Here is a 24,444-nt window from a genome sequence, read left to right as displayed (position 1 = left end):
ACTCCAAAAACACAAAAGTTCCAAATGATTTCTGCGCCTCCAGAGACATCAACCCAATTGCAAAAATAATGAATTTTCAAAACGGCTTCCCAGACACCACTGCTAAGACAATGGCAAATAGACTAAATATTGTAATTTCTACAGATTTTTAGGAAAATGTGAGTTGTGCTTACCTGTATAAACATTGACAATGCTAGGTTGGCTTGGGTGGTTGCCAGGGTGTTGCTGCGTGATTCCTCTCATTTCACGCGTTAGTTTTTACAGGCCCAAAAGTCAAAAGCCCACTCCCAAGTCTCTGACAGGGTGCGTTTCCCAAAAGTTCCGTCGTTACCAATAGAGTTCAATTAAACTTACCACTATAGTTAGCTAACGATGCTTTTGGGAAACGCACCCCTAATCTCTAAATAAATGTTCTGGCTGAACATTTTTCGCATATTTTAATTAGGCTAAATACAACGTGTTCCGCAGCCTATTAATGTTGATAAAACTATATGTTTTTCGCCCCATCAGTCAAGGTAACTTCGGCTCATGCTGGCGCTAGGACCGATTCTGTCCGATTCGTGAACGAACCGTATTTTTTGAACCGGTTCAACCGAATCATTGAAAAGATCCACCTCAAAACAACGGCTCGTTCGGACATGTCAGTCATGTCAACCGCAGGAACTTGTCAGACGAAATATTATAGTTATGGTCAGGTTAGTATTGATGTTTTTACTGTCTCATCTCACCTGTACGTTCACAAACCACGTGACGTAGGCTACACTCAGGTGAGAGTCTGACACACATTCTTGCTGTCACAATATATCAAGAGCTGTTCCTCTGAACTTGTGGGAGGAGCATCTGGATCACTGCCACACTACAGCAACTTAGTGTTGTTCACTTCCATGAAGAATCGGGTCCATCTGGGCCTGCAAACACAGCGGAAAACCGAGCCACCGCGACTTAGAGCTTGTGTTGTTTTCGACCGTTGATTGTTAGCTAGAGGAACCGGAGCAGGAACAGAGGGAGGCGGATCCGAGAGCAAAATAGACCGCTGTGTTACAGGGGAGTGACCGTGATGATGGCGTCCCTCGGTAACACCGGCAGCGCCTCCAGCCCGATGGTCATGCTCGCCCCCAAAACCAAGACCAAAAAGAAACATTTCGTGCAGCAGAAGGTCAAAGTGTTCCGGGCGAGCGACCCGATGCTCAGCGTGTTCATGTGGGGCGTTAATCATTCGGTAAGGCGGTATATGATTCACTTAACTTCCTACATCACACAACTGCCATTTTATGAGCTAACAGTTAGCTGCAAGCACGTATATTGGGGGTTTGAGGACTTAACTAAATGCATGATGTATAGTAATATTAATAAAATTTGCGTGTACTGTTGTTGATATGGGTTTTGGCTCATGAGGTCACACGCAAAACGGATACATTGTTTGATTGCACGCGGCGGATTTGCAACTGTTGCTACCGATTTGCGAACGAATCTTTCTTTTGAGTCGAATCTTTGAAATAGAATTGGTTCACAACACTAGTCTCAACGATTTGTGACGAATCAGACTGAATCGGACTGAAGCACTTCAACCGATTCTTGCCATTATTTTGGTTTTGTTTAATTGACATGCAATTCATATTTAGGTTCTACGACTTTGTTTTAGTGATTTGAAATGCATATGCAATAAATTGAAGTAGGACACATGCTATTAGCCTACAATAATCTCCCATATTATAGGCCTACGTACGAAAATAAAACGATTTAAGCATAATGTAAGTATATATGTCCTTGATTGAACGTTTTAGATCATTTTAAATTCTAGAATGACAGGGACTTTATGATGATGTTATAACGTCACGAGGTAAACGAATCATTGAATTATTGCTTTAAACGGTTCTTTGAGACTGTTCAAAAGAGCCGTTTGGCAAATGAGTCAGATTTCATACGAGTAACTGTTGTAGAGAAAATAATTTTTGGAGATATATGCTTTTAGTATCTTAAATTCGTCTTCCATTTCCATTTATATGTTACTTGCAAAACTATTTAGTCAAAATGCACGACTATTTATGCAGATCATAGTGTTTTTAATTATGACTGAAATTCCATTAGGAATCTTGTAAACATTCCTTTAAGATTTTTGGAGGATCCTGGGGAAGTAATTGCTTTTAGGGAGAGTTTGTTATATGAATCATTTAGATGTTGCGTAATTGGGAGACTGGGAAATCTTCATGCAATGACATGTGTTAGAAGAGGGGCGTATACAAGCATTGAGTCATTCACTGTTAGGATATGGAAAATCTGCAAGTGCAAAGTTAATTTCAGATGCAAAAAAAGTAGTTTTTTCCCACTCTGTTTTTCCAGATAAATGATTTGAATCAAGTTCCAGTGCCTGTCATGCTGCTCCCTGACGACTTCAAAGCCAACACCAAAATTAAAGTGAACAACCATCTCTTCAACAAGTATTTATCAAAAGCACATCATTATTTTACACAGATTTTCATTGCACTGTGCTCACTGTGTCTACATGTGAACTTGAACTTATAAGCAGGAACATGTTTACCTTCATTTAGATGAATTCTTGTAATGACGGTGAAAGAGTGTAATTGGCAGCTTTTTCTGCAGGAGAGCCACATCAAAGCAGCATTTTGCCTTCAGGTGCATGTGAAATGCAGGATTCCGATGGAGTTTTTAATATGAAATGATCGTTCTGTACCTTACAGAGAGAATCTTCCAGGCCATTTTAAATTTAAGGAGTACTGTCCGCAAGTCTTCAGGAACCTCAGGGAGCGATTTGGAATTGAAGATCTTGACTATCAGGTGACCTGATAGTCAAACATTTTGTGCATTGCATCCATTGATTGAAAGTATTTTATTTCTTTTGTTCTTGGATATAATATAATATTACTGCTAAATTTGATCTGAATTTTTGCGCTTGCATGCATGGATGTTTTCCATCAGGTGTCCCTGGCTCGCAGTGCTCCCATGAGAGGAGATGGACAGGGAGAAGGTCTTCTCTTCACATCCTATGACCGTACGCTGATAGCAAAGCAGATCTCCAGTGAAGAAGTAGCTGATATGCATAACATTCTGTCCGAGTATCACCAGGTATCTCACAACATAGTGGTCAGGGCATTCACGGTTAATTCAAGCCATATCAAATGTGCCTTCAATGGAATATTTAATCTATGAGATAGCTGATATCTGTTCAACTGCTGCATCCTTCATGAACATCTCTTATGCACATTGGTATTTACATACAAATATGATTCTAGAAGTTGTGATCTGTTCAGATTAAATTCATAGCCTTACCACCACAAACTAGTATGCCAACCAAATTGTTTGGAGGCGCTCTCTTAGTTATTAAACTTCAGCTTTAAAAGGTTGCAAACAATACAGACACATTGTATGACAAATGGCATTTGTGTTTTACATTTTAAGCTTGTTTGCTTAAACTTAAACATACTGTAATTGTATACGACTTTAGCTTACATATTACACAAGGTTGCATGTGTTGGGGAAATAATCAGACAAAAGAATTCAGACTCCAGCTATTTTTATGTTTAATTACCCAGTTGGGATCCGCACGCACTGTTTTTATTTCCTCTCTACACTGTCATACAAACTTGTTTAGTCTCTGAAGTCATTTTCATGTTACATTCTCACTTCCTTAAAATAGGTAAATTTCTCTTTTTATGACTGACAATGAGCTTTTGTTGTTATGTGTGGTTATTTAAAGGTATAGTAAGTCGTTTATGGTCGATAGAGTGGTAGTCTTATATACCTATTGGCATGCATACAGCATCATGATAAAGTTTTGCGTTATTATATTCAAAGGTGTTTTTGTCATGAATAGCTCATTTAGGCCACAGCTAAAATTGTCCAAAAATAAGGCACCACCGAGAGAAATATTAGGTCATGGGATTTCAACGTGGCGGCCACCATGAATGGAGATTTTCCTTATGTCGAATAACAGCTACACTACAGTTCAAAAGATTGGGGTCAGGTGGATTTATTTATTTATTTTAAATAATACTTTTATACAGTAAGGAGGCAATATATTGATTAAAAGTGACAGTAAAGCCTTTCATAATGTTACAAAAGATTTCTAGTTCAAATAAATGCTTTTTTGAACTTGAATTGTGGAAAAAAGTTTTCAACATTGATAATAATAAGAAGAAATATTTCTTGAGCAGCAAATCAGCATATTAGAATGATTTCTGAAGGATCATGTGACACTGAAGACTGGAGTAATGATGCTGAAAATTCAGCTTTGCATCACAGAAATAAATATCATTCTCAAACATTTTATAATAGAAAACAATTATTTCAATTGTAATAATATTACTATTTTACTGTATTTAACACAGCCTTGGTGAACATAAGAGACTTACTTTAAAAACATTAAAAGCTGACCCCAAACTTTTAAGCATGTATTTTTTTAACGTATTATTTTGTTTAGATGTATAATGTTTTAAAGCTCTTGTTTTTGCGCTCTTGTAAGAACTGGGTTAGCGTAGCGTTTGAGTGCCTGTGTCTTGTTTACAGTGTCGTGACGGCCATGAGATAAGAACGTGTGAGTGAGTGGGTTTCTCAGTTTCCATTGTAGCTGAATGAGCAGATCTTAATCGAGACTGTGCTTCTACATTTGCATTGCCTTTATATTCACAACATGTCCTGTGGGTGCACTAACACGTATCCAGAAATCTCTAACGACAAATTTCGTACTAAATGTTCAATTATAAGCTAATATTTGTTTTTAAAGTGCTATTAACATGCATTTTCTTTCATATTCCATGCAGTTTTAGTTCGGCACTGCTGATTTTTAAGTTAGTCTAGGTGTGCAGTGATGCAGACAGGGAATTAAAAACTGTAATTTATTAAGCCCGTGGACTTGTTTGGTATTGGATGCCATATGCCACTCAAAGTTTGTTCATTGGTTATAAACTATGTGCCATTGAATGAACATTAAACTTTATGGTTGAAGCTCACAGAATATGATTCCTTTTGTTGTGTGTTGTGTCTCGCAGCATATAGTCAAGTGTCATGGCAGTACACTCCTCCCTCAGTTTTTGGGCATGTACCGGGTTACGGTGGAGAGCGAGGACACGTACCTGATCGTCATGAGGAACATGTTCAGCCACAGACTCGTTGTCCACAGGAAATACGACCTGAAGGTAGGAACCGTTCCTCGCCGCTGAGATGCTGTTTCCTCAGGATTGTTTTGGCTGTGATGCTGTGTGCCTGATCTTTTCATAGCGTGACTGATATTTGTCTTTGCACACATCATTAACTTCTCGAGCAATAAGCAAACAGCACCTAAATCATGCGGCACATCCCCTTAGACCTGGTTTAAGAGATTTAGGTAGACATGATTGATGAGTAGTTCATGAATAATAATATCTCCGATGTGCCAGTTATTGAGGATCTGAGTGCTGGACTGCATTGACAGAGCTGGAAATGGAAACGGTGCTTTATGGATGAGATTCAATGAGGACAAGGGTTTTTTCCATCTTGTAGAGTAGGCAATATCATATATTTATGACAGTATACAATTTAAGATGAATAATAATTAAAATAATTTTAAAATGATTATTAGTAGTAGTAGTAGTATTGTGTATAAGTATGACTATACTAGTAGCATCTTTTTTCATTTACACTTTAGAGGCATGTTGGGATAGAGTTAATGACTCTGATTAATTTACATGAATCAATTCAAACTGTCTCAGTAAATCATTTCAATCAAATTGATATTTCAATAATAATTTTGTTGTATTACAATTAAAATTGATGTACATTTTTTTTAATTGAAGTTTGATTCATTTCTATGATTCACTTTATTCAGGGAGTTAATCCAACTCTGTATCAAAATGTTTTTTTTCTTCACATTTAACATTTTCAAACAACATGGAAACAATGGCTGTTTGTTTAAAATCACTAATGTTATTTTATATATTATTATATAATATATTATATTAAGTATTATATATTTGCTTTATATTATATTGCTTTATATTTATGCCATTTAAAAAAAAAATGTACAAGTCCCCAAGACTGCATTTATGTGATGGCAAATACAGTAAAACAGTATTATTGTGAAATATAATTCAAATAAAAAAAAAACTGCTTTACATTTTATTATATTTTTGAATGTAATTTATTCCTATGATCCAAAGCTGAGTTTTCATCAGCCATTACTCCAGTCTTTAGTGTCACATGATCCTTCAGAAAGCGTAATCTTAATTATCCTAATATGCAGATTTGGTGCTGAAACATTTATTATTATTATTATTATTATCAATGTTGAAAACAGTAGTGCTGTTTAATATGTTTGTAGAAATCGTGATTTCTTTGATGAATGTGACGTTAATAAGCATTTATTTTAAATATAAATCTTAAATGCATCTTTAAAATCTAAAAACAAAAAAAAGCTTTTAACTGTAGTGTATATCATAATAAAATAATCATCATAATGTTTATGATATTATAATTATATCTATTAGTAATTATGTGAATGGCCAGGGTGTCTTTGGATTTGCTTTTGGTGTAAACGGGCCTCGAGGGTGAGTAAAACATGGGCTAATTTTCATTTTTGGGTGAACTAGTCTTTTTGATTCTGTGCCACAAGAGGGTGTGATTGCACTGATGTACAACAAATCATGTTAGAGCATCTGATGCTCATACATTTCATGAAAAACACACTCAAGACTCTCTTAAAAAAGCGTCTAACATTGTGTTTTATTCAGGGTTCCCTGGTTGATCGTGAGGCCAGTGACAAAGAGAAGGTAAGACGCCAGTCCAGAACATTTTTCAAAGTTACCTGATGCAACGTAAGACACAATTCAGACATTCCTGCTTCTTCTAATGCAGGTGAAAGAGCTGCCGACTTTTAAAGACATGGATTTCAGAAATAACATGCAGAAGGTGTACGTGACAGAAGAGCAGAAAGAGAAGATTATGGAGAAGCTAAACCGAGATGTAGAGGTGAAGATTTGTACTTTTAAAAATGTCACAATGACGGTTAAAAGGCTCTAAAATCCCTGCTCTTCGTGTTCCTGTGATTATAGTTCCTGGTGAAGCTGAAGATAATGGACTACAGCCTGTTGTTAGGCCTCCATGACGTGGCACGTGGCGAGCGGGAGGAAGAGGAGGCCGAGGAGCCCAGCTGTGAAGATGACACTGATCCCGAGAACGGCCTTGCTCCGGCCGCACAGGTGGGATCATACGGCACATCGCCGGAGGGCATCGCCGGTTACATGAACTCCTTCAAACCCTTGGGACCTGGAGAATTTGACCCTTACATTGATGTATACGCTGTCAAAAGTGCCCCAGGTAAGCTCTGGCCGGGAAACCGGAGAGGAAGTTGAGGATATGGAAGGGACACCACACGCATCTAGCATGTATGGAGGAGGGAAGCGGGAAAGGAGGTGATATGTGTGTTTGTGTTGGATTCCAGGAGCGCCGCAGAGGGAGGTGTATTTCATGGGCCTCATTGACGTGTTGACGCAGTACGATACTAAGAAGAAAGCTGCCCACGCTGCGAAGACCGTTAAACATGGCGTGAGTGGAAAAGCGCACTCGTCCAGTATAATTTGCTTAATTCTGAGTTCTAGGAGGTTATAATAACATGACTCATCCTGTTCCTTCCTTTCAGGCTGGTGCTGAAATATCTACGGTTCATCCAGAGCAGTATGCCAAACGATTCCGTGAATTCATCTCCAACATTTTTGCGTAACCGCTTCTGGGTGTCTTTGGCAACACTTCAAGGTCACTTTTCACCCCAAAATCAAAAGAAAAAAAATCATAAATTATATTTTGCATTACAGAAATTAGGTCTGTTTTTAGGACCATTAAGTTCTTTTTCATTGTGACATTATTTTTATGACAATAAAACACATTTGCCCCATTACTGTAATATGTCCAGATGTTTTTTGTTTTTTTTGTGATTCTCATTGCAATTGTCATTGCAATAATACAGTACTTTTTAAAAATAAAATGCAATGCGTGTCGATATACACACACACACACACAAGAAAATAAATGTATTAATAATAATTGTATTTTAAAAGTACTTTATTATTGAGTATGAAATTGAAGTATTTCTCATTTTAGATTTTTTATATTTCATATATTAGGTATATACAGTATGCACATAAACACGTACAGACACAATAATATTACTCAATACAGTCATTTTTAATCAAATTATTATTAGGTTAACAAATGGAAGTATTTCTTATTTTAGATTAGATACAGTTGTCTATATTCCGTTTGTGTGTGTATATGTACTATTATATTTTGTATGTGCATATATATTTGTTTTGAATTATTATGAGAATTTGGAGGGGAAATGTGTTTTATTATAAAAATAAACTTTGAATAAAAACATTCTTAATGGTGTTTAATAGGCTTATTTTTTTAAAAGCAAAATATAATATTTTATTTTTTAATTCTACGGTGACATATGCACCATTCTTCATGTTCTTCACAGGTTTTGTCAGGTTCACTTAACATGTTTTTTTCAATTTCTATACTGCCATCACGTTGATTTTTTTTTTTTAGCATCTCTTCATATTTTTTCATCTTGTGCTTCATATTTTTTATGAATTTTCATAACATGATATTTAAGCACGACATGTTGACATGTCTCATCCACACTACAGCTACATTCATTAAGGGTGTATTCACAAATGAATAAAACTAGATTCACAGGAATCAATTTGTGACATAACCTACAAACATGGGAACATCGTTTAATCTGTTAAGGAGATAGAACTCCAAACCTGTAGCAGTGACATAATTTGTTCTTGGCGTGTTCTCTCTCTTTCTTTGGACTTTGGCTTGGCTGAGAGAGAAACCGTCGCCTTAACCGCTTGTGGAGGAATAACAGAAACTCAAGTTGTGCGATGCTTTAAGTGCATGCTAGCTTCATTTAATATATGCAGCACTAGAATGTTGTGAGGAGGATAAGATACTTGTAAAAAAAAAAAAACAGACACAAACTGACTAGCCGGTGACCTTAAGTGTACATTAAGGGTCTAGATTAAAGTAATATTATGAATTGAATGCTGACTGTTTATATGGATGGATGGAACACACACTCTTCTTTTCTCTTATTTGAGCTATTTTAGCAAGTTAGCCTTAATGCAGAAAAGAGGAAGTTTTGTAGTAGAAATACTTTAGCAACACTGAGCTGATTTAGTATGAAATGCCTTATTGTTGCATTTTATTTATTTTGCAAATCAGTGTTTGGACCAAATATATTTTTCAGAGGTTTCCAAAAACAGGGTTTCTGTTATTTATTCATTTGAGCTTTGTACAATTACAACTGGCACAATAACAGTATGTCCATAATAGTTGTACTTTAAATGGTATTTTTTAGAGCTGTTTTAACACCTTAACATGTTACATTAAGACACGTTGTTACATTGTGTTCACATAATGCATGTAATGTGCATTCCTAAGTACAATTTAAAAAAAAAATTCTTATAATTTGGGTGAAACAGAAATTGAGTCAACATTTACATGTACATGAAATTTGTATACAGTTTCAGTCAACATTTTGGACTTATATTGTTTGTCCATATTTCTGAATAATAGTTCGGAATAAACCCTAAGTCATAAAAATCACAAATAAAAGTATATCTATTTTGTTTGTTTTTTCGTTAATATGATTTGTACATTATAAACTGTAAAATAATTTATTATTATTAATTATATTATTAATATTTTTGTATGCCTTTGTTATTAATATTTTAATATAAAAAATTTAATAAAATATATATTTTTATGTGTTAATCATTTAAAATGAAATGGTTATTTATTTATATAGCTCATGATAAGCTACTATTTTTATTGTAACTGATAAACTTTGAAAGAATTGAGGTCGCTGTAGTTTAGCCGGGGCCTCCGCACATGAAGAGAGGTCAAGGACAGGATCCACCTAGTCCTTTCCAGGAGCTGTGATTTTGCTGACAAACTCTTTCCTGTTTCACTGACTAAAAGATGTACTCTTAACAATGGGGAGCGTGCAGGGGGGAAAAAAGCTAATCGCCCAGCAAACTGCTGACGAATTCTTGTGGTTGTAGGAGTAGCTGGAACACGGCGTTCAGAGCGTCACATTCTCCTCAAGGCTTTTCATACTGTGCTGGGTTAAGGTCACTTTTAACCCTCGGTTAAGTACATTGGCAGCTTCCAGAGCAGTATTAGTCCTGTATAAGCCAATCATAAATGAAATATACAAAGAAAACAGAGGGTCAATATTCATACATTTAAAAGTGAAAAGTACAAAATAGGCCTCATTTGGAACCAGTTTAAATTTTGAACCAGTTGTCTGATTTATTTACCAAATTTCAGCTTTTTGGAATAGCATACTATCATACTACTAATATTTTTGTAGTGTATGTGCACTTTCTGGCATCACATAGTCAGATGACCTACTACACTCTAAAAAATGCTGGGTTGTTGTTTCAACCCAACGTTGGGTCACTTATGGACTAACCCAGCTGTTGGGTTAAATTTTTTAATTAAAGTTTTAACCCAAAAGTTGGGTTAGTCCATATTTGACCCAAGGTTGGGTTGTAACAAACCAGCATTTTTTAGAGTGTACATTTGACAAAAGGTGTTGTATACAAAAGAGCATGTGAGCAAAAGGATCCCATAATGCAGTGTGCTTGGCCCGACCTTCCATTTCCAAATATGATGAATGAACCATAATATCAGCCATGATTTTTACCACTTTTTTTGTGTACTCTTATTTGATTGGACTGCCAATAATTAAGACAAATGGATTATAAATGGAATTTTGAAACAGTTTCATTAAAACTGGATGCCACTCACTGAATTAAACCCAACCGCAAGGTCACCTGTTTGACGTTAATGTAGCATATGAATGTTTGAAATGTTAGTCGATGCTTTATGTTTGTTAGAAATACTACTATGCAGTAAGAAATACTACACTCTAAAAAAATGCTGGGTTAAATACAACCCAGTGCTGGGTAAAATAGGGACAAACCCAGCAATTGGGTTGTTTTGACCCAGCGGTTGGGTTACTACCCAGAAGGTTGGGTTAAACATTTAACCCAACCGCTGGGTCAAAACAACCCAATTGCTGGGTTTGTCCCTATTTTACCCAGCACTGGGTTGTATTTAACCCAGCATTTTTTAGAGTGTATTATGCAGTGTATAGTGCATATTATTCAGTAAGCTTGTATTTAATTCTGAACAGCCATATATACACAGAAACATATTTATACATTTGTAAATACATACGTAATTACCCTTTGAAGTGATTTGTTTAATGTATAATTCACACAGTAATTTGTTCTACTCATATTTCATGAATTATGCCCTTTGTTACTGACAGATTGCTATAAATTTGTCATTTTCAACTCGGGTCGTGCGGTACTGCTAAGAGGATGTTCAAACAGAAATGTCTAAACACTGAAGCCAACCCAACCACAACATTTCAAATATTTGTTCTTTAGAGCCAAAAGCTTTGAGGCAGAAATGGAAGTCTTAAAATCAGATTAGATTAGGGATCAGTTTGTAGTGTGTGTACTTCTGAAGCAGTTGCTGAAATGTTCGGCGGGGGATGCCAGGGGTGTTGTGAGGGGGGTTTGATGTACGGCTGGCTTCCTACATCTCGCTTGCTCTGCCTGCCACTCACTGCCCCTTGACCCACGAAACCATTTCCTGCTTTTGTCCTGCTGGGGCCTGTGTTTTTTCAGCATATCAGGCACAAACCAGCTAAATAATTTTTTTCCTTTTAGACTTTCAGAACTGTGAAGATTCTCTGAAAAAAAACAAAAACATACAGGGGCCCCAGGGCCCCAACAGCTCAGGGCCAAAAAGATACAGGTTTAACTCTTATCGTGTTCAGATCAAAGCTGTCAATCCACACACATCTAAATAACTCACAGTTAAGCTGTGGTGAAGCAATTGGACACAGACAATAAAAATAAAAATATTTATTTTTCATTTTATAATGTATGCATTTATTTATTTGAGGGAGGGCCTTCTGTAAGCACCTGAATAATTCATAATCATCATTAAAAGGCACCCTTTGTTAATAAAATTGGACTGAGCAAATTTTGACACTTGCACTACTAGTTTATTTTATTTATTTTGTAATGTATTTTAATTTAATTCATGGATTTATTTATTGCTTTATTATTGCATTCAAACCCCATTTGCTTTAGGGGCACTATTAAAAATTCCATATTGTAGTATTATTAATTGCTTGTTTTTTGCCTACATTGCATGTAGATTAAATTAATATGCTAATAAGTACATGTAAACTCTAATACATCCAATATCTACTTTGTTTAAAAATAGAACAAGAGATGGTTTTGTTTAAAACAGTGAATGTCACTCCAAACTAATTAGCAGACCTAACCCAACCTTTCCCAAAGGTGCATGTAAAGTTGCATATTACATATCACTGCGGCTGAATTCATAATGCTTTTAGAAACCAATAAGAGTATTATGTGCCTGCTCATTAGTCTAGATTTGCTGTGCTTTGGGTAACGTGTAACATATACACCCTGGGGCTTGTTCTAATCCTTATTTTGTTGTTGCACCACACCCTCGTGCAACCACTTTAATTCTATCTTGGCTCCACACGTTGTTTAGACCAATACTTGGAGAAAAACAAACATTCTCTCCGGTTATATGGATGATACTATCTGCAATCAAGAGATTCTTGGAGTCCTTCCTGTTGGATTCAACCCCCTCCTGTCCTGTGAGGATGTCCTGTCAGTGTGACGGTGGAGCAACCAGGCGTGTGAGTGGGAGAGGGAAGAGCTTATTTTGCCCCACAGCCCAATGTATGGGTAGATCCCACTCAACGTTCCAGTTGAGCAAAGTCTCCGGTGATATTTCTCCAGGACTGCTTCTACCGAGGGGTCAACCCTGAGAGCCTCATCTTCGGTAACCACATAGCAAGGTAAGTCTCCTAACCCTTTGTCATGTGGGCAACAAGAACTATTTAATTAGCATTAATGTAGTTGCTGGGGTAATGTTGACTTGAATTTTCAAATTGGGGAACAAAAACCTAGTAATATATTTGGTGCCTAAAGAGCAGGGGTGGGCAACTCTGGCCCTCAAGGTCTACTCTCAAAACTTGCTGAGGAACGGGCGAAACAGACGGATTTTAGGGGAAATGCCTCGCATGTAATCCTCTAACAGCAGGGGTGGACAACTCTGGCCCTCAAGGTCCACTTTCCAGCAGAGTTTAGCTGCAATCTTAATTAAACCTGAAAAATCTAAAGCAAAGTCTTTAGGATCATTTGAAGAATTTCAGGTAGGTATGTTTAGAGTTGGAGCTAAATTCTGCAGAGGAGTTTTCCACTTTTAGAGGATTTTGTATCGGACATTTTTTTGGCCTTTCTCAGCTCAGCAAGTACTTATTTACTTGTACAATAGCTCAAGGTACACTCTTAAAAATAAAGATGCTTTAAAAGGTTCTTCACAGCAGTGCCATAGAAGAATCATTTTTGTTTCTACAAAGCACCATTCAGTCAAAGGTTCTTTAAAGAACCGTCTCTTTCTTACCTTTTTATAATCTGAAGGACCATCTTTCACCACGAAGAACCTTTTGTGAAACAGAAAGGTTCTTCAGATGTTAAAGGTTCTTTATGGAACCATTTAGACAAAAGGTTCTTCTATCTATGGCATCGTGAAGCACCTTTATTTTTAAGAGTGTAATCCTTGTAAACAGCATTTTAACAAACTCTTCTGTCTTTTCCGTCTGTAGAACATGACGTATGATCTACACAACTCCTCGTATGACTTCTACAATGGCACGCCATGGTTTGTCTACGACTGCACCATCCACCTAGACGAGGATGGCCGACGGATCGCTCTTTTCCTCCTTTACCTAGTGCTCTTCATGGTAGGGTTGGCCGAAAACACCCTGGTGGTGTGGGTGAACTGGCGAAGGCGGCATTCGGCGAATGGCGTGCTGTTCTGCGTCATCAACGTGAGCTTGTCCGACTTGATGGTGATCTTCACCATGCCCTTCTTCATGCTGGAGGTGACCATGGACAAGGTTTAGCTGTGGGGCCGCTTCCTCTGCAAGGTCACGCACCTTGTATACATCATAAACTTCTACAGTAGCTCATTCTTCCTGGCCTTCATGACCTTGGAGCGATACCTGTCCCTGACACGGCCCAACAAGCCCGCCTGCTTCCCAGCGCAGCACAAACGCCGCTGGTTTCTCTGCGCCGGGGTCTGGCTCCTGTCGCTCGTTCTGGCCTTGCTAGAAAATGTCCACGTTGACTTGTTAGAGTGGGATGAACCGGGCTGCTATATGGTTCCCGAGCAGTACTACACAGAGTGGTTTGTATCGGTTTCCTTCCTCTGTCTGATATTCCAGTTCCTGGGTCCGGCGTCCGTCATCATCACTTGCAATGTCCTGATCGCTCGTGCCGTCCGCACAACCCCGGACGTCCAGAATCGTCGGGATGTGTGGCTGGTGCATGTGTACTCGCTGGTCTTTGTGGCCTGCTGGCTACCGTACCATTTGGTTTTGTTCTTGTTGACAGTGGACGACCTGGACCCACACCTGTTCTCCTGCAACATGGTCGAGGTGCTGTACTTCTCTTTTAGCCTTGTGCAATGCTTGTCACTTTTTCACTGCATTGCCAACCCAATCCTCTACAACTTCCTCAGTAAGAGCTTCCGCAACAATCTAATAAACGCAGTGATCAGCCGCATCTCTTTACAGCCGACCAGTGCGCCAAGTAATGCTGTAACCGACAAGACAGGGACAACAGCGGTAAAAGAGCGGAAGCTCAGTAACACCAGCACGAGTCACTCCGACATTGGCGAGTGAAGAGGGAAACTCCTAAATGACGATTTGGTGAAACACAGCACGTGAATGAGCTACGAAAGAAGTGGCCTTGTTGAGGCGGATGCTTTTGGTCACTTGCCTGGTATAACTAGCCCTAATGTCTCCTGTTTTTCTCACCTCAGTATTGTTAACAGTGCAAGGAAGGAAATATTGTCAACCTTTCGTAACCTTTATTTCCACCGGTTCCTATTGTCACATCTAGGAACTCCTAGATAAGTAATAAATGCTCTGTCCACATGCCAGCGTTTGTACAAAGACTGTTTTGATTGTTCTGCTCAACAAAAACTTTCACTTAGCTCTCCATATGCTCAATCACAACACCTAGAGCTGTTTTAATGGCTTTTGAGCTCAGCAGCTTGCTTGTATATATTGTCATGGTTGTGATGTCATGAAAAAAATTGAATAAAATTTGTTTTAAAGTAGTTTAAACATGTTTGTGCAAAAGGGGCAAAATTGTGTATGCCATTTCTTTTGAGAATGTGCAGCTCCGATGTCTAAAAAAAATATTTTCCATTGTAGAAATTTGTAGAAGTTTGTTGAATCTAAATGCACTGTATTTAACATTGATAAGTGGTGGGGTTGTGTTCAAATTATGTGTTCACTGTTAAAAAGACAAGACTCCGACAAGTTTTGTAAGTACTGGTTTTATTCAGAACACAAGCACAGCTGTAGTAAAAGAGAACAGATTTCTGATAGTGACATTGAACATCAATAAATCATATAAATAACACTGAAGTGATATAAGGCAATTGTTTCTTGTTGAAAATAAAATGTAGTATGACATCTCATATTCAACATCAGAGTCGAGAGTCAAGATATTTATGGTTTATAAATCACATCAGCTGCAAACCTTGGCAAATCGCCGAATGTGCATTTTTCCCCCCTAAAAATAAAACTGATTGATTGATAAAGGTGATAAATAGTTGATAAAACCAGGCAGTTTATAAGGTCCAGCCGGTATTTTCTGTGCTACATTGCAAATAAAGCTATAACAACCACAATGTCCCAGCAGTTTTGAATACACACTTTGTGGGTTGACGACATCAATTATGAATGGAACGGTGTGCCAAATCGGTTTTGAATTGAACAAAAAATTATTTAAATGTACAATGTAAAATTGTCCCATATAAGAAAGAGCACGCATATAACTGCTGGGAAAATGGTACAGAAGAACATCATAGATTTCTAAAGAGAATTGTCATTTATTCATGACAATACCATTCGCACGAAACACTGATATGTCCCAAGTGAAGAAGGTGAACACTGACATATGAACCGACTGATATATTAGCACCTCAGTCTGAATCGCTTCTCTTTTCCGAATGAAATGAACGACATATGAAGAGTGTTGCTTTATGTACAACATCCAAACTATATTATACTGCATCTCATAAACTAGTAACTATTTCTAATTTAGTCTATGTCAATGATACACAACACTACTATAAAAATAACGGCTATTCTGTAAAAGAAAAGTACCTTCATTTATTTATTTATTTTAAAGAACCATTTTATTTATATTCTTGACCTAGAATACTGCTTTATTTATCAGAAAACGTAGAAAAAGTCTTGGTTTATTCTCAACGTGCACTTGCGTTGTGTAAGGACAAAGGTTACTTTGTGCTTCTCTAGAATAACCAGAAACCCGTAGCTTATTGTGATAGAGTTGCCGGAAGAGTATATAGAGGTAATCGCAGATCAGCAGCCCGTTAAAAATTGACTGAATTTCACACTTGACTGAATTTGTTTGCTGTGATCTTAAATCTTTTGATCCAAATGCTTATATTTAAAATGGTTGAAACTGGCTTTGAAGACCAATATAACTTGTATCTGTGCAAGAATTCTTTACAAAACAACATTTTTCTTTTAAATAAATGATAGCGACTGAAAAGCAGCCAAAAAGTGTCAACTTCATTAATAGTGTTCGTGTCTCATGACGTTCTTGGCAAAGGTTTGAAGCTACAATATTAGATGTTTTTTTTTTGTTGTTGTTGTTATTTCGTAGCTTTGATGTCTTTATTATTATTCCAAAACGAACAAAAAAAAAAAAAAAAAATGGAAACAATGAGTAGGCGTGTCCAAAGATTTGATTGTCTCTCTTGCCATCAAGTGGTCAAGTATCAGAACTACATTTTTAAAATAAAGTTTTACCTTTAGTCTTTAAAAAACAAGAACCGTTCTCATTCTGTACACAAACGACACAAAGACGATCACATTAAACACTTAATTACATTCTAAGTCTGCTTGTCCTCAACAACATACGGAGTACAGTCATGGCCAAAAGTTTTGGCAGTGACATAAATTTTGTGAGGCTTTTATTGGCAAAAAAATATAATGAGTCAATATTTACAGTGTTGACCCTTGTTCTTCATAACCTCTGCAAATCGCTCTGGCATGCTGGATATTAGCTTCTGGGCCAAATCCTGCCTGATGGCGATCCATTCTCGCCTTATTAGTTCTCGGGAGTTGATCACAATTTGTGGGCTTCTGTTAGTCCACTCGCCTTTTGAGGACTGACCACAGGTTCTCTATGGGATTGAGATCCTTTTAGAGATTACTCTTGCTTTGTGACATGGTGCTCCATCATGCTGGAAAATGCACATTTTTTTGGCCAATGAAGCTTTTAGCAATTATTTAAAATGCATCTGATCACTCTACACAATAATCTAGAAACAATGTGAATGAATTCCACAACAGCTTAAGCAGCAAACTTTGCAAAACACAAAATTTATGTCACTGCCAAAACTTTTGGCCACGACTGTAAACGTGGGCACACAGTGTGACGGAGCGTTAAGAGAGGGCGACTTTCAGGTGTCCATATTGGGGATGGGCTCTTTAGAGTGGTCATTATACATAAAGGTCTCCTCGATGTTGAAATCGGGCGGCAGCTGGTCTTTATGGAGCTCCATGTGCGAGGAAACCATCTTGAGCGTGGAGAAAAACAGGCCGCAGACGGTGCAGCGGTACATGAGGGCGCCCGAGTGCGTCTTTAGGTGGCAGATCATGGTGGAACGGCCACGGAAAAAGCGCATGCATACTTTGCACTGGTAGGGCTTCTCGCCCGTGTGGATGCGAAGGTGGTAGGTGAACTCGCCCGAGTGTGCGAAATGCTTACCGCAATACCGACAGCGATACAATTTTTCCCTTCCGCCACCAGAGTTACCGTTCAGTACGAGTCCGGCAGGAAACAAGGCGCCACCGTGAGCCATTTTGTCCTGCATGCTGAAGCCCAGGCTTAAGTTGTAACCTGCTTTACCCGAGCCGCTCGCCTCCATAGGTGAGGAGGAAGATGAGGAGTATTCGAGGAGCTGGTCCGCTTTGCGCTTGGCCGGCCATACCTGGCTGCCCTGGAGCTCGTTCGAATGCACGCTGAGATGGTAATGAAACGCGGTTTCCGAGTGGAAGGTCTGCGGACACAGGAAGCAGCGCAGCTCAGCCTGGCCTTCTCCACTGGTCTCTGGGCTGCCGTCATCCTGTTTCACCGACGCTCCTTCCTCTGTGTGTAGAGACAGGTGTCTTTCCAGCAGCGTGCTCTCCAGGAAGGGGCTGGCGCATTGTGGACAAGTGTAAATAGGAAAGAGGTGTGTCAGTGTGTGCCACAGGAGGGCGCATCGAGAGGGCTGAGACAGCTGGCACACTCCACAGCGTAATGTCCTCAAGCATGCATGGCTCTGAAGGTGGTCCCTGACAGTCTGAGGAAAAAGATCATCGGTTAGTAATATAAACAAATCAATAACATTAATTGAAATAAATTGTTAATACTGAAGTAAAAGAAATGACAATGAATTTGTATTATATCATCTTTCTACAGTATTTGGCAGTGTTGTCAGAAGAGTCATAACAAAAACACTTTTAGAATATTAAAACAATAAATATAATATTAACAATATTAAAATATCACATATAACAGTAATTTCAAAGTGAACTTACAAAAAAGTGAATTTAAGTAGTTTTCTTCCTTTACCACACAAGTTAGTTAGCAGCATGTAACCAACAGAGTTGTGGTTTTTGTTATATGAAATCATAAATAAATAATATTTAAAATATTTTTTTAAATATTTGCTTTTTTCATATTTATTGTAACATTTGATACAGCTGTTTTTATTTGTTCTAGTGCTTGTAATGTTTCTTAGTTTTTTACTACTGTTTCCTTGAAGCAATTACTTGCAACTACTGTAAAGCAATGTTGGCTTAATGTAAAATAGTAGATTTTTTTTACATTTTATTTTAATAATTAATCATATTATTAATATTTAATCAAAGTATATTTCTATATTCAAAATTCATTTCTCATATAGAGAGAGAAAGAGAGGGAGATAAATACTAGAAGAATGCAAGTCTATTTACGAACACATGTATATTTATATTTTATATAAATAAATATTATATAAATTATTAATTTATTAATAATAAAAACACTTAAAAGGTGTTTTAACAGTGTTAGTTTTGTACAGTTTTTATACCATTATTATTAGCTTTTATTTTTATATTTTCAGTTTTCATTTAAGTTTAAGTTTGTGTGATTTTGCTATGTTCTATTGTCATTTTAATTAATTAATTAATTATACTTACTTAGCCTTAATTTATCCAGTTTAGTAATCAGTTTTAACTTCAGTAAGTTGCCAAGTTTTTAAAGTTTTTCATCGAATATTTGTTATATTTTATTTTAGCTTTTTTTCAATTAACGAATAAGGCATAAACATAATATTTCCAGGTATCACGTTGCATCTGTGGCCAGTTGCATAAACTACAGTACTTAGACTAGTCTTTCAAGTTATCAAATTTTTTTCTTCAAGACTGGTCATAACTTTTTTGAATTCAGTTATATAAAATGGTATATTGGTCTAATTTGAATCTGAAAAGTAGGCTAAGACTGATCACCACTTGGTTAACTCCCAAATGACACACTATACACTATGTACTTACACACTATGTACATATGCACTGTGTACTCAACCATATAGTGTATGAATTTAATCATTAAGTAATTAATAATCGGAGTCTGATAGCCCCTCCCCCTTTGTGACAGTTGAGTGCATGAAGTTTCCCAAATTCCACACTTCGTGTTTTTTTCAGTTATTTAGGTGTATCATCGGGGTATCTAAAGTGCACTTTTTCTTTTTGGAATTTTCAGTGTGAACACACTTCTCGCACTATTTCTACTAAAAAATGTCATAGAATAGTGCATAAGTACGCGATTTGGGACGCACCTTAAGTTTATGCAACTGGCCCCTGATTAGGGTTAAGACATGTATAAGACTTATACACAAAAAACTGCTCCACTAACCTTAAAATCATTTGCCATGGATTTAGCACAGATGGTGCACTGCAGTTCCCCTCCTTGTCGTTGGGAGGCTCCGTTCAGTTGGTCTGGATTTTGAGGGGCGCACTTGGCAGCTGATTGACGCCTGTGGTGAATCAGTGCGGATTCAGTCCGAAACTGATGTTCGCAAACATCGCAGGAGAAGAGCAAGATGCCCACATGTGTGAGGGCGTGAGCGACAGCAGCAGCTCGGTCTGAGAAAGAGGTGCCACACACCTGACACAAACCCGTTTCCGAGAGGTGCGTCTCAGCATGAGTTCGTATAACAGCGTTTTCCACCAGAAGTAGCATCCCGCAGGATTTGCACGGCTGCGATGACGCCAGCTGCCTGAGAGACGCCCCGTTTTCTCCATTCTCGATGCACATCAAGTCCTCGTCGTCCTCTTCCTCCACAATGAAGTGCTCCTCCTCGTCGCTCAGCTCAATGATGTCTTCTGAAAGTCCTCGCCACTGATCGCTGCCATCCGTCTGCTCTTCCTGTAGTCGGTGCCTCTTCCTAGAATCTTTGATTGGTCCCGCAACGGCCCCCAGCTGCAAACTGTCCAAGGGGTCATTAGAGGACGACGAAGGGGCGCAGGTTTCCTCTCCAAGCTGGGCTGAAGAATCAGGGACGGAACATGGGTGCTGAGGCCCAAACGTTGATTTGCTACCATTAACAACAAGCTGGTCCACTGAGTTACTTCCTGCATCTTCTCCTTCATCCTCCTGCTCAGTCTTGAGCTGCAAAGTCAGTCCAGGAAGAGCATCTGTAGAACGGTTACTGTCCGAAGTACTTGCCTTGTTGGTCACCTGTTGATTGTAACCCAAATGTACCTGCAAGTCTTCATTTTTTGGCGACTGGTTGGCCAAGTGGAAGCGATTCAACCTGCCGTTCCTGCCTTGAGAAACCGGAGATGGAGTTACAGGAGTGGGAGCGGCTGAAGAAGACAACGAGGAGCAGGATGCTGCAGAGGACGAGCAAACAGACGCAGCCGCGGCATTGGCCGACACCAAATCGCTTTCCAAATCCCCTTCGGCAACCGCGTCTCCAGAGCTGGAGCTCTGCAGGTCAGGAAAGGTGGCATGGCAAGCGTTCAACAACTCCCTTATGCCGAGCCTTTCCGCCAACTCGTACAGCACACCCACATCGATCAAGTCTGTGAAAATCTCACCCGTGTAGATAAAAGTCAAGACCTTCTCGAAATTGGCGGCAGAGACAAAGTCCAGAGAGAAAGTGGTGGGAACGGCACCCTGGTTGCCAGAACCTCTGGAAAAGAGGCTGTTAAAGTGCCTGGAAGAGCATGCCAACACCACACGATGAGCAGGGAAGGAACGGCCTCCGACCTGGAGGATGACGTCACACAGGAGGCGAGACAGACGGCAGCGGTTGAGCTCGGAGAGGAGACGGCCCGCGTGGCCAGAGCCCTGCAGCCTGATCCGCATGCCTGGCAATTCCGACTAAAGCCAGGGTTTGGACTGAAACACAGAAGTGAATGGAAAAAAGGATGAGATTCAGATAAATTAGAATAGCAAGATGCATATTCTGTACTTTTAAATATATCTATATATATATTCTCTCTCTCTCTATATATATATATATAGAGATATATAGTCAACCAAAAATTATTCAGACACCAGATATAATTTTTGATATCTTTTTATTAGTGGGCGCAGGACACTATAATTCATTTATGTAAGTGAGGATAGCAAAATAAAGTAAACTGTGACAAATCATACCCAAAAATTCTTCGTACAGTGGACTACCAGTAAAATTGATAAAAATTTGGGATAAAAATTTTTCAGACACTTTGACCTGATCATGTTTTTTAAAGTGTTTTTCTTTAATTGCTAATGCGACCTTTTTACACCACAGACTGCAGTTTAACTCTTGAGTTCTTGTCATATTTTATTACCATTTTCTAAACTATAGCGAATAAACTGTGATAATCTGAGAAATGCTGAAGGTGTCTGAATAAATTTGGGTTTGACTGTAACTATGCCACCTCCATGCTTGAAGTCACTATGAAACAGCATTTAGTAAAGTGACAAATTTTCACATGACTTTTATCTATCAACAAATTATTAGTTTATGAAAAGTAGTCTTTATGGCTATGGCTAGTTGGAATATCATGCCAGCATACTACTCTAACTTCTGTTGCAGTATGTATTATACTATATGTGTTAAAGTATGTATATTGTATACTATATACTATATTATAATATGCATACTACACAATATTTAGATTTTCTGTATGCGTGGAATAATACATCAAAATACACACTATCAGTGTTGTTATTTTAATGAAAATCAAAACTTTAAAAAATATTACTGGTAATTGAAATTAATTAAAATATAAGCATTACATTAAAAACGTAAGCGAATAATAGAAATGTTGCCTAAATACACTAAATAATACACTACATAAAATAAAAATAAATTGAGCTATAAACAGATAAAAAACAAAACTAATAAAAAAGACAAAAGCACAAAATTAAGCCAAAACTTAAATTAATTTTTAAGATGATAAGTGCAGGACACCACTTGCTGTCTACTTGTCTCATCCCATCCAACACAATGAATGAATAATCATTCATGGTGTTGCAACAGGTCATGTAGTTGTGTGACAAATAGGTAGTGCACAACATTGTTGTCACATGACCTCATCACTTTGCAGGATTCATTTTTGAAAGGTTTAGCATGGAATAATGCAAGCAGTATGTGGTATAGAGTATATACTGCACAGAATTCAGAAGGTAGTAAAGTAGTGTTGTATTTTGAACACAACCAATAGAACAAGCGCTTGAAAAATCATCAGCCATGTTATAAAGTCGTTTTAGAGTTAGAGCAAGTCATTACATTTTGATGAAAGATTATGAAGACAAACATAGTTTGGAATAAAGTGCAAACAAATATCTTGTACCTTCCTTAAAATCACCATACTTACAAAAACCGTAATGCATTTTCACTATAAGACATTACACTTACTTTAAAGGGGTCATATGATGCTGCTAAAAAGAACATTATTTTGTGTATTTGGTGTAATGAAATGTGTTTATGCGGTTTAACCAAACAAAGTAGTTTCGCTTTCACTACGAAGCACACAGCGTCTTCAGTACATGGCTGCAGCGTCAACAATACTACAGCGAGAATAAAAGTTAGGGCCTTCTTTCTTTGGGCAGCGTTATGCAAATCTTCCCACATCATGACGTAGGTATGTGGGGGCGTGTTAGAACGAGCCGTTTTTGGTAGGTGTGGTTAACTCTTAACTTTTATAAAGAATATCTCTTTGGTTTTGAGACTTTAGTGTTTGCAACTTTACAGATCTTCTTTATGCACCAAGAGCTTGTAACACTCCAAAGAGAAAGGAAAAATTGAAATCGCATCATATGACCCCCTTTAACTAAGTTTACATTCATAAGCAGATAGTTTCAACACAGCAAGGTCAGAACAGTCTCAGATATGTTATATACACAAATACATTAACGTTACACCATTCATAAATACGCAAGTGCAGAAACACAATTCACGCGTAAATAATACGTGAATACATCGCTTCACAAAACAACGGGTGTCCTAACAAAGACAGTCCAAATCAGTCCACACAAAAAGGCTTTTTGGATTAACACAATATTTGCTACTCCTTTGTAGACAATATATATTTAAGCATGTGCAGCACATAATCTAGTGGGCAATGAAACTGTTCAGTTCATCCTAGTTTATTTAGCGTATCATTAGTTTAGCCGTAGCTAACCGGTTGCCATTGGATTCCATTAGCATGTGGGGCTAACTCGCACTTTAGGATAATCTCTCGCAGTGAAAATTAATCAGACAGATGAGCTACTAACTAGCACACAGAAACCGCATAACAACTCAAATGTTTCCTTACCCATAGAGTGCTGTTAGTTAGCGACAGACAAATAATCTCACTCGGTTCCTGTTAGCCCAGACAGTCGTCCCTGCATAGACACGGACGGTGTCTCAAAACCTAGTTAGCTGACTACCTAGATCACTTGGTTGGTTCAGAACGCGTATGTAATGCTCAAAAATGCTGTCGAGGGATCGAGGCTAAAGAGCTCGATATGTTTTTAAGACACGGCCATTGTGTCATATACTAAAACAAACTGAACACCGAGCACTGAGAGATTGAAATTCATGTAATCCTATTATTACTACTGTGAAAAACCTACACATTAACTCAGGAATGGTTGTTTGTGTATGGAATGCTAGATTAAGTCAAGCAGTTATTAAATCTAGTTAGTTTTATGATCATATTTTAATAATATGATGAAGGTAGATTTTAACCAATATCTA

The 24,444-nt window shown here is 37.9% G+C and overlaps 2 protein-coding genes and 1 pseudogene across 2 annotated transcripts; 2 read left to right on the top strand and 1 right to left on the bottom strand.

Moving 5' to 3' along the window:
* The first annotated feature begins 626 nt into the window (after positions 1-626).
* On the top strand, positions 627-7,816 carry LOC107714989 (phosphatidylinositol 5-phosphate 4-kinase type-2 gamma-like). The gene is made up of 10 exons (XM_016520992.1): positions 627-1,219; positions 2,341-2,438; positions 2,700-2,796; positions 2,938-3,084; positions 5,007-5,153; positions 6,723-6,761; positions 6,847-6,960; positions 7,044-7,308; positions 7,433-7,536; positions 7,631-7,816. Exons 1-10 carry the CDS (start codon positions 1,058-1,060, stop codon positions 7,709-7,711), a joined length of 1,254 nt encoding a protein of 417 aa, XP_016376478.1. The 5' UTR covers positions 627-1,057; the 3' UTR covers positions 7,712-7,816.
* Positions 7,817-12,536: 4,720 nt separating this feature from the next.
* On the top strand, positions 12,537-16,850 carry LOC107714988 (G-protein coupled receptor 182-like; annotated as a pseudogene).
* Positions 16,851-17,557: 707 nt separating this feature from the next.
* On the bottom strand, positions 17,558-24,163 carry LOC107714954 (zinc finger and BTB domain-containing protein 39-like). The gene is made up of 3 exons (XM_016520952.1): positions 24,020-24,163; positions 20,118-21,608; positions 17,558-18,522 (listed from the first exon to the last, which is right to left on the bottom strand). The coding sequence occupies exons 2-3, from the start codon at positions 21,573-21,575 to the stop codon at positions 17,638-17,640; spliced, it is 2,343 nt and encodes a 780-aa protein (XP_016376438.1). The 5' UTR covers positions 21,576-21,608; positions 24,020-24,163; the 3' UTR covers positions 17,558-17,637.
* Between the last annotated feature and the right edge of the window lie 281 nt (positions 24,164-24,444).

This window comes from Sinocyclocheilus rhinocerous, unplaced genomic scaffold (genome assembly GCF_001515625.1).
Source record: "Sinocyclocheilus rhinocerous isolate Xijiao unplaced genomic scaffold, SAMN03320098_v1.1 scaffold28, whole genome shotgun sequence".
NCBI lineage: Eukaryota > Metazoa > Chordata > Actinopteri > Cypriniformes > Cyprinidae > Sinocyclocheilus > Sinocyclocheilus rhinocerous.
The sequence above is the reverse complement of the archived record's forward strand: the minus strand, read 5'-3'. Positions and strand labels throughout refer to the sequence as shown.

What these genes read in the sequence shown, in the direction of transcription:
- LOC107714989 (XM_016520992.1), top strand. Translation starts at nt 1,058, where the DNA reads ATGATGGCGTCCCTCGGTAACACCGGCAGCGCCTCCAGCCCGATGGTC. An exon ending in ACAGGAAATACGACCTGAAG is followed by an intron (nt 5,154 to 6,722) that starts GTAGGAACCGTT and finishes TGTTTTATTCAG; the next exon opens with GGTTCCCTGGTTGATCGTGA. An exon ending in CGCTGTCAAAAGTGCCCCAG is followed by an intron (nt 7,309 to 7,432) that starts GTAAGCTCTGGC and finishes GTTGGATTCCAG; the next exon opens with GAGCGCCGCAGAGGGAGGTG.
- LOC107714954 (XM_016520952.1), bottom strand. Translation starts at nt 21,575, where the DNA reads ATGCGGATCAGGCTGCAGGGCTCTGGCCACGCGGGCCGTCTCCTCTCC. An exon ending in CCATGGCAAATGATTTTAAG is followed by an intron (nt 18,523 to 20,117) that starts GTTAGTGGAGCA and finishes CTTTTTCCTCAG; the next exon opens with ACTGTCAGGGACCACCTTCA.